This window comes from Triturus cristatus, chromosome 1_1, assembly GCF_964204655.1.
Source record: "Triturus cristatus chromosome 1_1, aTriCri1.1, whole genome shotgun sequence".
NCBI lineage: Eukaryota > Metazoa > Chordata > Amphibia > Caudata > Salamandridae > Triturus > Triturus cristatus.
In genome coordinates this window covers 93,447,023-93,460,518 of record NC_140579.1, presented here as the reverse complement: position 1 = coordinate 93,460,518, position 13,496 = coordinate 93,447,023, and the positions used below count along the sequence as shown (strand labels likewise).

General features: G+C 44.4%; 1 protein-coding gene across 1 annotated transcript in view; it reads left to right on the top strand.

Moving 5' to 3' along the window:
* The window catches only part of LOC146869593 (keratin, type I cytoskeletal 20-like), a 57,287-nt gene that overhangs the window by 23,707 nt on the left and 20,084 nt on the right, over positions 1 to 13,496 (top strand). Inside the window, exons 3-5 of the mRNA XM_085607747.1 lie at positions 4,591 to 4,747; positions 5,751 to 5,912; positions 6,768 to 6,893. Of these exons, the coding sequence (XP_085463873.1) occupies positions 4,591 to 4,747; positions 5,751 to 5,912; positions 6,768 to 6,893 (445 nt within the window). The remainder of the gene's footprint in view (positions 1 to 4,590; positions 4,748 to 5,750; positions 5,913 to 6,767; positions 6,894 to 13,496) is intronic.

Genomic DNA, 13,496 nt, shown 5'->3' with positions numbered 1-13,496 from the left:
TCTGTTGGCTTGACAATGCAGTTGTCACCTTGACAATTGAAGCTAATCTAAGCTTGGAACCCATACAATTGCACATCAGTACTCACAGTTCATGCAGCCCTTTATGACTGTGCCTATATGAATACAGAACTTCTAAAAGCCCTCAAACAATAGCACCCTGAAACCCTTGCACCTGTATTACTCATGTAGGAAGCCAAGAGTCAGAAAAGCAGGCAAAGAGGTACTTCCATACCACATCAAACAAAGCACACTTTGGCACCTGGGTAACAAATGCAGGTAGTTCCTCCAAAGATCTACAGCGGCTTTCGTTAAGTTGAAAAAGTACAACTCATACCAACTCAACCATATGTACTTCCTCTGTGACAAGCACAGCACTAACAGAGCAATCACACCATCACTTATTCCACACCATGCATCTTCCCACAAGGAAAGACAGCAATGCTAGCCAGCATACGAAGAATCCATGCATGAACCTCTTGAACCCAAAAAATAAATGTTGGCCAGGATTTCAACTGCGATATGGATGCAAAACCACATCTTACAATGAAATAAGAGCATTCCTCTGTGAGAAGAATTTTCATCTCCAGATCATGGGCAAGCCCACAGTGGCTTAAAACTATGTTCGACCTCTTAGAAGGGATTGACAACACTGATCAGAATGTGCTAATCAATATTTAGAATCATACACTGTATTTGCGGGCCTTCCCTATCTAAGTGCTTTCAATGCTATCTGCCAACCAGACATCTTAGATCAGCCACATAAAACAAACTCATCAACCAGTCACAAAGACTTAGAGTCAGATCCCTTCTTGTACATGACCGCCCACTCTGAATTGAGTCCTTTAATATCTAATACATAAAACCACAAATTCCGCAACAGCTCTTCTTACATTAGTCTTTAGTTGTATGGCTCTTTGCCATGCTGGTACATCACTCCGCCTAGTTCCTTGATATAGCAAGCCCTCACATCTGTATACAATGTTGACTAATGAAATGCCCAAGACTGGTGGTCAGTCTCATACACAAACGTGAAGACCAGAGGACCTGTGTACCCGCAGAAGGTGAAGTTTCATTTTCCGCCACAGTGTCTAGCAAAGTCACAAAACGTTGTTATTCATGAAAACTGGCGAAAATGTCTGATTTTGGCTGATTTCACCCACGGTGAAGTCTGCCTTGAGCTGTCCGAATAAAGTGCGATTTCCTGACACTGTATATCCTATCCATGAAGGATAGAACCTCAAGACATAGGTAATTTATGTCTGGTGAGTTTGACCCTTAGGTACATGGGCTTTTGAGAATGGGGCTACTTTGAAAGTGTTTCGTGTGGGCGGCCAGAAGGGTCAAGGATTGCTTCACATCGGCATTCTCTTGTTATGTTATGTTATCAGTTTTGTAAAGCGCAAACAGCTGCCCTCGCAACGGGGCGTCCCGGCGCTGGAACCATAACACAACCAACTGAAACAAGGGGAAGGGAGGGACCTAACAGGGGGGGAAGAGATAGGTTTTAATAGTTCTGCGGAAAGCTAGGATGTTGTCCATGCATCGAATATTGAGGGGAAGGGAGTTCCATAGTTTGGCCCCCAGTAGTTTGAAGGAGCGCCCTCCGATGCGGCAAAACTTAGTGTAGGGCACCATAGCTAGGTGTTGCCCCATGGACCTGAGGTTCCGTTTGGGAGAGTAGGGGGTCAGCAGTGAGCGGAGTAGCTCCGGGCCTTCGTTCCTCATGATTTTAAAGGCGAATATGAGGGCTTTGAACTGGATGCGGGCTTCCATGGGTAACCAATGTAGTCTGTGAATGGTCGCTCTCGCCGAGCATCTTTTAGGGAGACCTACTATGGCCCTTGCCGCCGAATTTTGTATCCGTTGGAGTCTCTTAACTTCAATTTTATTAGCTCCTAACAACAATACACTCGCGTAGTCCAGTCTGGACAGAATGGTAGATTGTACGATGAGTTGTCGAGTTTTGGAATCAAAATAGCCTAAGATGGGGGTGAGGCTTCTCAGTAGGCCAATGCAGGTTGCGGCAACTTTTTTTGTGTGCGACTGGAAGCTAAGCGCAGAGTCTAGCCATACTCCCAGGTTTTTCGCTAGAGTCTTAGGGGGGGGTGCTGGGCCCAGTGATTGGGGCCACCAGAGGTCATTCCAGTTGTTACTATTTTTCCCCATTATCAGCACCTCTGTTTTGCCGCCGTTGAGTTGAAGGCAATTAGCCGTCATCCATTTAGCAACGGCGGTCAGACCATCCCTGAATCTAGTGGCATCGGGGGAGGGGGCATGGTTGATGCTGATGACCAGCTGTGTGTCGTCGGCGTACGACACCATTGTGAGGCCCCATTTTTTGGCAACCTCCGCCAGGGGTTGCATGTATAGGTTAAACAAGGAGGGACTGAGGGCAGAGCCCTGTGGAACTCCTTGTCCTATGTTTTGGGGTTGGGAGATAAACGGGGGGGCGGATACCCTAAACGATCTGTTGGTTAGGAATGATCTGAACCATTGGAGTGCCGCGTCTCTGATACCTATGTTTTCTAGGCGTTTCAATAGGATGGCATGGGAGACCGTATCAAAGGCCGCGCTGAGATCGAGTAGAATCAGCGCGGCACTTTTGCCGGAATCCATAATTTCCCGTAAACTTTCTGTGGAAGTTAGGAGCGCGGATTCCGTGCTGTGGCCCGGCCTGAACCCGTGCTGGGAGGGGTCCAGGATGTTGTTTTTCGCCATGTGCTCACTTAGGATTTTGTTAGCGTGGGCTTCCGCCAGTTTCGCGACCCATGGGAGCAGCGAAACGGGCCGGTAGTTTTCCGGTTTAGCTGGGTCTAGGGAGGGTTTTTTTATGATCGGTGTTACCCAAGCCTGTTTCCAACAGGTGGGGACCGTAGCCGTGGCAAAAGAAAGATTAAGGAGTGAGGTCAAGGGTGGGAGGAAGAGTTCCAAGGCTTCCAGAAAATGAGTAGGCCTCATCGGATCTGTGGGAGCGCCCGATTTCACCTTCCTACAGAGTTTAGAGAGTTCTTCACCGGAGATGGCGGGTATGCGTGTGAGACTAGAGTCTCCGAGGATGGTAGTGGGAGGGTTGATGTCCTCTGGGCTATCCTGGGTGAATGCGTTGTAAATTTTTTTCACTTTCTCCGTGAAGAAGGTGGCTAGGTCTTCACATTGTTGCGTGGAGGTAATGTGAGACGCCGGCTTGTTTCCTAGTTGTAGTTTTTGCACGATTTGGAAGATCGTTTTCGTGGGGTTAGGGCTAGCCTTTATCTCAGTGGCGTAGAAGGCAGCACGGGCTACCCGAATTGCCTTATGATATATTTTAAGAGTGGTCAAATATGCATCTTTATCTTCCTGCTTGTACTCCTTTCTCCATTGTCGCTCCATTTTTTTACAGCCTTTCCTCATTATTTTGAGGTTCTCATTGTACCAGGGATTGGAAGGGGTGCTACGCCCTTTGGTCCACTTCGCTGGTATAATGACGTCCAGTCCCTTGGTAATCCAGTTCTGGAAGGATATATATGATTTCTCAATATCATCTATATCCTCCAGGTTAGGTCTCCCCAAACTCGCTGCAAGGTCATATTGTTGGAGTTTGTGCCAAGGTCGTTTTAGGCAGGAAGTTGGAGGCTTTTTTATGACATAGTGGTTATTAGGGATGGAGAAGGTTACTAGTGAGTGGTCCGTCTTGAAGCTTTTCGTGACCCTTCCCAGCAGGTGCAATGATCTTGGTCAATCGCAAAGAGCAGCTCAAACTGTCTCCTCTTGTTTGTAAATTCTGCAAACATTTCAGTCACTGAAACTTGCAATTTTGTTTATACTATGATGGTTTCTGAGTCAGTCGACATCGCAACTTTGCCCATCTCTTTTGTGTACTGGTTTACAACAGTGTGTTACTACCTCCTTACAAATTTGCAATCTAATGGAGGATTAGACCTGGAATGCATCCTTGTCTTTCTGGTCATATCCAACCTACGAATCAACTCCCACACCTGCCAGTGAGGCATCAAGTAGACCTGCAGTACCACCTTTCATTGTCAGATCCCGCATCACATTCGACATAACTTCTGCATCAGATGTATTCCTATGTAACCCCATCCCTCCCAAAGCAGGCAATGACATCCCCTGATGTTTTCAACGCATGATAAAGATAAAAATAAATGATACCTTTATAAGAGATGGCTCCTTGATTGAGCTTAAAAGTCCATAGTTTGCTTCACTATGGTTAGGTTTGAAAATAAATCAATATTATGCTGCTAAAAAAAAGACCATATTTGACAGCTTGATGTTTATCAGATTTGTATTCTCTAAGTCCAACACATGAACCTCAAGCATAATTCACTATATTTAACAAAATCCCAAAACTTGTGTGCCCCAAAACCAATAACACCTCAATGTAAGTCTCCACACCCATAAGACCCCATGTGAGAAATATGATGTATCCTTACAAACTAACGTGGGCTTGTGTATTATATCATTTTGGCGGCAAATGGGCAACATTTCATGAGTGGAATATTTCAACAGATAAGTAGAAAGCCCTAGTCACTTATCATTCATCCAACACGTCACAAATAGTGACTCTAATTAAACATCTCCATCTTCCTGTAGGTTTGAAGCAGAGCTCTCTCTCCGACAGAACATGGAAGTAGACATTGCCAGGCTGCGTAGACTCCTGGATGACCTGACGATGAAGAGAGCTGGTCTGGAGCTGCAGTTTGAGCAGCTGCAAGAGGAGCTGGTTTACCTCAAGAAGAACCACAGCGCTGTAAGACAATTTTCACTTTTTTATTGTGAAATAAAATTGAATCATGGCGATTGGAAGATATTTTCTCCTGTATCACCAACATATTTACCGTCTAGAAAAGAGGCGATAGAGATATGTACCTTTTAAGTCTTCTGCCAGTTAGCTGGAAGAGCCACCAGTGACCATGCAGCAGGCATGCGATGACCAGACTATTGCAGATTTGTTAATGGGTCAGCTGTTTGGCTACTGAAAACACACTCACATCATGCATCTCAATAACTAATTTATGATTAGTCAACCCACGCAGTTCAGGCCAGGCAATTCAACACTAGCAATTTAACCCAAGCAATTCAAGCCAAGCAAATCAACACTAGCAATTCAAGCCAAGCTATCCAACAATAGCAATGCAACCCAAGCAATTCAACCCAAGCAATTCTAACCAGGCAATTTAACAATAGCAATTCAACCGAAGCAATTCAACAATAGCAATTCACCCCAAGCAATTCAAGCCAAGCAAATCAACACTAGCAATTCAAGCTAAGCTATCCAACAATAGCAATGCAACCCAAGCAATTCAACCCAAGCAATTCTAAACAGGCAATTTAACAATAGCAATTCAACCCAAGCAATTCAACAATAGCAATTCACCCCAAGCAATTCAACTCAAACAATTCAACAATAGCAATTCAAGTAAAGCAATTCAACCCAAGCAATTCTAACCAAGCAATTTAACAATAGGAATTTAACCAAAGAAATTCAACTCAAACAATTGAACAATAGCAATTCACCCCAAGCAATTCAAAACAGCAATTCAACAATAGCAATTCCAGCCAAGCAATGTCCAAGAGCATACAGACAAACTTTGGAACAATAATTCAATGATTAGAACCTGATTAAGTTAAGTGGGTGATAACAAATATCCAAGATTCTCCTGATCGTAAAGGACATCTGGGCCATTGTGAAAAGTAAGAAGTGCCACGATTTGCCAGCTCATGTAAACAGTGTATTTTGCTTTTCTTTACAGGAAGTAGAGGAAATCAGTAAGCAGCTTGGTGGCTCAGTCAGCGTTGAGGTTGACGCTGCACCCTCTGTTGACCTGGGTAAGATGATGGCCGACATGAGAGCACAATATGATGGCCTTGCTGAAAAGAATCGAGAGGAGGCCAGACGACGCTTTCATGAAGAGGTAACGCCTTATTTTGAATGTAAAGTAATATTCACATCTAGTTTTTTCGGAGTGCTCCTTACCATGTTGCTAAAGACACAGTTATGACAGACAAGGAAATCAGAGGGAAATAAATTGATTTGACCAGAAGCAGATATCTGTGTTTATTATTGATCCTTCCTTCTGGTTTCACCCAAGGACCCCAATTTCCTATGGTAAAGTAGATGCTTAGTTGATACAAATCATGGGCCATTGCACACAAGTTGTTAATAATCCTGCCTTTTCATGTATTGTCCTCCTATTTTTTAAACCATCTGGATGAGTGATGATAGTAGAAAAATTACCTAAAGATGTTGAATGGAGAAAATGTGCTTTTACGTCCTTTAAAATCCCATTAATGTTTTTGCAACAGTTTTGATTGCTGAAGAGAAAATCTTTGATCTCCATTCCTTCTTTAGTTTAACGTGATCTAGTCATTTTATGTTCCTAATGGATGGATACTGCTGTGTTGTTATGTTTTCTAATGTATGACACTTGCCATGTTTCCTTCTGAGGCTTCCAATATTGCTTTGCTTTTTGTTGGTTACTGGCAGGGCAATGCTGAGTGCCTTTGTTGCCTGTTGGCTGATATAAGAGGCTTGCTTTTGTGCCAGCTTCCTATTGGCTATTGGAAGAGGCTTGCAATATTCAATCAATCAATTAATCATAACTTGTTAATCATGGCTACTCACTAGTGAGAGTCTCAAGCCCCATATTACTGTACTTCCCGGTGGATGGCACTCACCGTGTTTCTTATTCACTGTTGGATGAGGCTTGCTATATTGGTGCACCACCTAAGGCAGCCGCCTTATCTCTTGTACTGTAAACCTGTTTCAGAGCGAGAAGCTGATGATTGAGGTCACCGTTAGCAGTGAAGAACTGAGCATCAAGAAGATCGAGATCACCAACTTGACACGAAAGGTTCAGGGACTGGAGATTGAGCTGCAGTCCCAGCTCAGCATGGTAAGTGCTACACAGGCTGATCCTGGGCTCACATTGCGAGGACACTGAAGCCCCCTCAACAAGTATAGACCAGAGATGGCTGCCCCTGAATGTCCTCAGTTGGGAGGCGTCACCAAAGAAAGAACATGGTACAGGAAAGAAAATTATGAATATTTCTTTCTCCCTACCTAGAAATCCCAAACACAAACCTCATAGTAGTGTCAAATTCACATATTCTGAAAGCAGAGGGGTATTCCCTTGGCTTCTAAAGTTGGACTTTGATTTTAATGATCTGAATGGATTTGAATGATCAAACAATATTGGCAACCACAGAGACAGAAATGAGTAGATGAGAGACATCTAAAATGGAGGTTCAATGGAGGCTAATTTAAGTTTAGGACAGTTACCATTTTAGAAGCAAGATAAATGCAAGATTGTGATGGAGGAGAGTTGCTGCTCAACGGCCTGTAACCATATTTTGGGTTTTTGTACAGTGTTTTTCCACCAACCAAGATTCTCTTCAAGATGCTATTATGTAAGTGAAGGAGTAAGGGAGGGAAGTTGGGAAAAGGGACTAGATCGAGAGTGAAGAGAGACTTAGTGAGTGAGAGAAGAATGAGTGGAGTAGTGTTGAAAGGAAGTGAGAGGAGGAAAGAAAGAGGTACACGTATGAGGGAAGGATGCCATGGGGAGAGAGCGAGAGCAGGGACTATGCAACATTGGGTTTGTCTTAACTCTGCAAGTTCTATTTGCAAAACACGTGCACCACTACCTTAATTGTCTGTTTCCGCGTAGGTGAAGGTACATTTACTGATTTGAGGAGACTCATTTTATGGGAAGTTGAAAGGCTGAAATGGATTTGCTAGACCGGAAGTACGCCCAGACAGGAAGATGTCAACTTCCTTATTATATGAAACACAAGAAATGAGGTCAACTGCAAAGGGCTCCTGACTGTTTTGCCTTTCCATCTTCAAAGGGACCAGGACAGGGAGATTGTTGAACATCTTTCTCTCCTTTGTACACCGTTCTCTAAACTAAAATCTCAATAATTCCAGTGCATTCCAATTGGCAGACAGAATCCTATTTTTTCTTCATGAAGCTCTCCCTTTGAACATTCCCAAATGTTGAAACTCTCCCTTTGAACATTCCGAAATGTTAGAATATATAAAAGTGCCTTCTACTCAACATGTCTCCCAAGTCAGCTGTTGTCAGGGCGTCTCCTGTGATAAAACCCTTGTGTCTTGAACAAGAGGAACCAGGAGCTTCTTAAAGCAGGTCGTGCATTAATGCTCCGTAGTAGTATTGAGAAACACCAGGAATATACAGTTCCTAATGATGCAGGGGGAAGGCAGGTCTTTCTAAAGAGTGCCCTCACACACCCCAAAGGATGTTGTGCTTCATCATTTGGCCTGCTCCTCGTCGGGCCGGCGCTGCAATGCACCTGCGAAGAGGCTCTTTGGCGGAGATCTTTTGGTGATGAAGCAGTAGAGTGAGTGCAGGTGTATGGGCTAGGTAGTGTGGTGAGTGTGATGATAAAATAGGTCTAGAGCATCCCTAACAAATGTATTTATTCCCAGGGAGCACGAGCCTAGCAAAAAATAGTGAGCCCCGCCTGGATGTAATGATCCAATAGGGCTAGTGACCCTATGCACCACACTAGCACTTTAGGAACTGCATATCACTTGTGTTTCTCAAAAAAAATAAAAACCTTGTGGCCTGGTAGTCAGAAGGCTTGAAGTCCTGAGAGGTGGTAGGCAACAAGAGACATAGTCAATTCAATTCAAAGGTTCTTTATTTCGGCCATGTTGGCCATAAAAGAGTACAAGATAAAACATAATAAAAACATGGTTAAAAACCATTTACATTTTGAAGGATAAATTTCATAGGAACATTGAACGTCTTTATAAAAAGATTAATATAGGTGTATTTAATCATTAACATTCAATGTCAATTAATTAGCGCCGCTTCGACCACATAGCTAGCAAGAACTTGGAAAGTGCAAAAACAATGGGACTTGATGAGTCGGACTTGAGAATTCTAAAAGCAGATAAACAGTTTTTAAAGCCAAGGTTTTTACAAAGGGGAACCAGCCAGTGCCTCCTGGATTTGATGTATGCAGGGCAGAAGAAGAGAACATGAAGTTCATCCTCTACATCACAACTACACCCGGGGCAGGATTTATTGGCTGTAACTGACCAGTTGCTAGTAAAGGCTTTTAAAGTTAAAGTGCCATATCTCCATTGTAAAAAGAGTTTCCTTGCCTGGAGCAGAAAAACAATATCTATGAAAGTCTCAAAGAAATAGACATTTTTAACAATTAGAAATAATTTAGTCAGGGTACCAGTATTAGAAGCACAAATAATGGAATTAAAGTGTTTTTCCTTAAAAATCCGAGTAAGCGACTTACGCGTGACTTGGCAACAGGAGCTTTCCGGACTATCCCATAAGGGCGATAATCCCAATCTTAAGAATTCATGTTTAATAAATGCCAACCAGGGGATTTTCCCAGAGCTACTATAAGTTAATATCTGCTTGAGCTCTTGCCTGTAATATGACAAATCTGATGTTGCCCATAGCCTGCACCAAAACCTTAAGGGCTTTAGTGGTAGCTCGTCTTCTATTGGTCCTAGTCCCAGATCTAACCTGAGGGAGAGGAGCGGAGTGCCCTGAGGGTGTGTCAGCAGCTGCCTAATAAATTTAGTTTCAATTTTCGCAATGGCTGAACCACTTAAATGCCCCCACAACTCCCCACCATAGGGGGCTGTAGCCCTTGCTTGGGTCTTATAAATCTCCAGGGCTGGGCTCACTGGCTTGTATGTCGATGAGTTTGAGACCTTAAGGATACCCCCCGCCAGCTGTGACAATTTCAGTTGTGATTTGACCTGTTGCGGACCCCAGGAGAGATTCTCTTCAAGAGTAACCCCCAAATATTGAAATGTCGTAACCCTTTCCAGCCTTTTGCCTCCTAGGGTCGGACTAGCACGGGTGGAAGCCGGAGGATTAAATATCATGAATTTTGTTTTATTGACATTTATGTCCAGACCACGACTTCGACAGTAATCTTCAAAGCCATTCAGTATACGTTGGATTCCCATGGGGGACTTAGAGAGGAGGAGCGTATCATCGGCGAACATGATCGCCGGAACCCTCCTACCTGCCTACCTTGGGGCGTCATTGTTTGGTACATTTTCCAGATGAGCAATTCACCATTGACATAGAGGGAGAACAGGGTTGGTGCCAAGACACAACCCTGTCTCACGCCTCTGCCAACCAGGAACCTTGATGACAATGCCCCATTCCTACCGCATCTAACCTGGGCAAAGTTCCCCTCATGTAGTCTCATCAGTACCTGCAGAATTTGTTGCGGAACACCAAGATTGTTGAGGACCCCCCAAAGTTTGTCCCGTGGGACTAGGTCAAATGCGGACCGGAGGTCCACGAACACCATGTAGAGGCTGAGACCCTCAATCTTTGCCGTTTTCCAGTATAATAGTATCAGGCGAAAGATCTGGTCCATGGTGGACGTGTTCCTCCTGAACCCTGCTTGGAGAGGAGTTAGAATATCATTTTCCTCTGTCCACGCCAGCAAACGATCCAGGAACAACCGTGCAAACATTTTTTGTGGGACATCTATGTGGCTAATAGGCCTGTAATTGGCTGGGAGCAGGGGAGAGCCCTTCTTAAAAATCGGGACAATCTCTGATCCCAGCCAAGTATCTGGGACTTGCATGCCTCTAAGGATTGCGTTAAAGAGGATGAAAAAATAAGGGCCCCAAATCCTTGGTTGGTGCCTGAATAAGTCCCCCGGGAGTTTGTCCAGCCCCGGAGCCTTACCCACAGCAAGTTTGCCAATCACACGAGTTACCTCCTCCAGGGAGAATTCTAGTGCCTCTGGGCAAGTGGATGAAACTAAAGATGCCAACACAACATCCATTGGCTGATTGTCTGAATATAGGGCTTCAAAGTGTGCTTCCCATGCCGTTGGAGCAATGTTAGGCTCTATTGCTGATCTGAGTTCCCCCGAGCCTGTACTAACTAATGACCAGAATCTACGGGCGTCCCTAGCTTCCAGAGCAGTGGTTAGGTTGGACCACCTGTCCATGTCCCAGTCTTTTCTTGCATTGGCCATTACCCCCTTATAATGCGATCGCAAGTCCCTGAGCTGGGATTTGCATGTTGCCGATTTAACTGCCAAAATCAACTCCGACTTAGCCTTCCTGCAAGTGGAGTTGTACCAGGACGCAGCTGGTGTTCTTTTCCTCTTTGCTGAAGCCAGGGGATTAAAAACTTCAGCTAGATTGGAAACTAAGGCCGAATGAATAGACCTTAGCTTTTCGTTATAATCTGGGATAGGGACTTGAGTGATTAGGACCACGACCTCCATTAGTCTAAGGAGGACAATATCATATAGTTTGCCTAAATCATCTCGTGATTGCAATAGTTTACCCCATTTTACCCTACGTCTGTTATTAGAGAGCAACAGCCCTTCATCTGGGTCGTTCAGGTCCAACCTTGAAATTTCAGTTGGACCTAAGGGTTTCATTTTCAAGCATAATGCGTTGTGATCACTATCTGACCTTGGGATTACCCTGAAGTCAACAACTCTAGACCACAACCTTGTTTTGACCATAATATAGTCCAGGCGTGATTCTTGGCCCCTCTTGTTAAAGGTACAGATCGACGGAATGTCGGACGGTGTACGCCCGTTGCAAGCCCTTAAGGAGTTATTTATAGTAAGGGCCAAGATCTGAGTCACCAACGGGGACCATATCTTTGGGCGGGGGGATTGGCAAAGTGGAATAGCCCAATAGTCGTCCTCTCCCATGAGAGCCCCTTCGTTGATTCCCAGGAGAGGCTCATAGTGGCAATTCACATCACCAGCTACCAAGAGGTGGCAGTCGCCTAACAGTGAGCTAAGAAAATTAGATGGTACATCTGTGGTAAATATTTAAATTACCTGTACTATTTTTTATGCGGTAAAGTCTAGTAAGAATAACTCAGTAAAATAAGAGGCAGAATCCGTGGTATCAGAGGTTCTAAAGGGCTTTATTCCTCTACAAAGGAAGTACAGTTCGAACTGCAGGCATCGTATTCCATCACCACGGGGGTTCAGGAAGGGAAGGCAAAGCATTATTGACAAGTAATGACATATATAAGAAAACCATTACATTGAGACAGATGCAGGAGGCGTAACAGCTGATAATACAGATAAGAATATGCATACGTAACTAAAAAAGGCAGACATATAGGCGTAACTTAGAAAACGTCATTATACATGATGTCACAAGTGGGTGGATCCATAAGAGAATCCTGCAATGTCAGCAGAAATACTTGGCAGAGATGCGCGCGCAGCCGCATGACGTGTGATTGACGTGCAACTAGAGGGTGAAGGGGACTTGACATTTGGCTCTACATGTGGAGACAGAAGTCTAGGGGGTCAAGTCAACCTAATCCCAAATCATATCTAATATCCTATGTTTAAAGAACTGTGTTATCCAAAAGGAAAGGTCTCTCGGACAAAATCTATTCTATACTGTCTGTGAGTGCGTGTACAAGCGTCTAAGTGTCTACATGAGATGCGAGGGGGCAGAAATCTTCCATGGTAACAGGGGCTATGAATTACTTGCATGAGGACAGTGAAACAGGGCCCCTTGCTCGGTAGCTGAAGGAATGTTTACCTAAACTACTAGACAGGAATGCATTGGATGAGGAGCGGAGCAGATAATCTTGAAGGTGAAATACAGTTTTTGGCAGGCAAACGGGCCGAGTCAGGCACCGTTAGCCGCGCAGGGAGTAGGACAAAGTTCATGGATACAGATGCGAGCTCAGACTGGAGCTGTCGAAGGTAGAAGGCAGAAAAAGGCTTGATGGTAGAATTCAGGGCCTACTCGCCTGAACTGCAAAATGGAGTAAATGAGCCATATAAAGTCGGTGGCCTTTCATACTTAGGAATGGAATATCCGGCCCATTCATGGCAGATCTAAAAGAGGACATGTTGACGGTGGACGCACATGTGTTTGCGTCTTCATAACTGGAACTGGAGGGAACATACATGTACTTGTAGCATATACATGGAGCCGTTGGGGTCTAAGATAGGGGACATAACTGATCACAAAATTCATAGTTCCTCATTCCCTCCTTGTCCCCTACGGACCCTTAGGAGATATCAATCTTCATCAATCCATCGATCTGTTCATATAACATCATTTGTTCTTCTTTCTTCTTCCGGGATCTTGAGCGAAAACTTGGAGGTGGAATACACGATGTGGCACACAGACCACAAATCGCTGGTCCACATTGTAGACATAAACAGCAACTGAATAGTATGAGAAAGCCAATACCTAGGAAGGATAGGATCCTCCATCCCCAGGCTGACAACACGCTCCAGAACCAACCGGACCAAGTCCAGGTGCCTGGATTCTGGTGTATCTGGCTTACAATCTTATGAAGACGAGTTATGGCTTTATATACTGACGGCGAGTTTTCTGGTATGAAAACACAGCAACTTGATCCGATGACCCTACAAGCTCCGCCCCTATCGGCCAGGATGACGTCAAGGACAAGACGATTTTGAAGAACAACAATCCGCATCGCAGACTGCTCCTCTGTTAAGTTGCCTAAGGC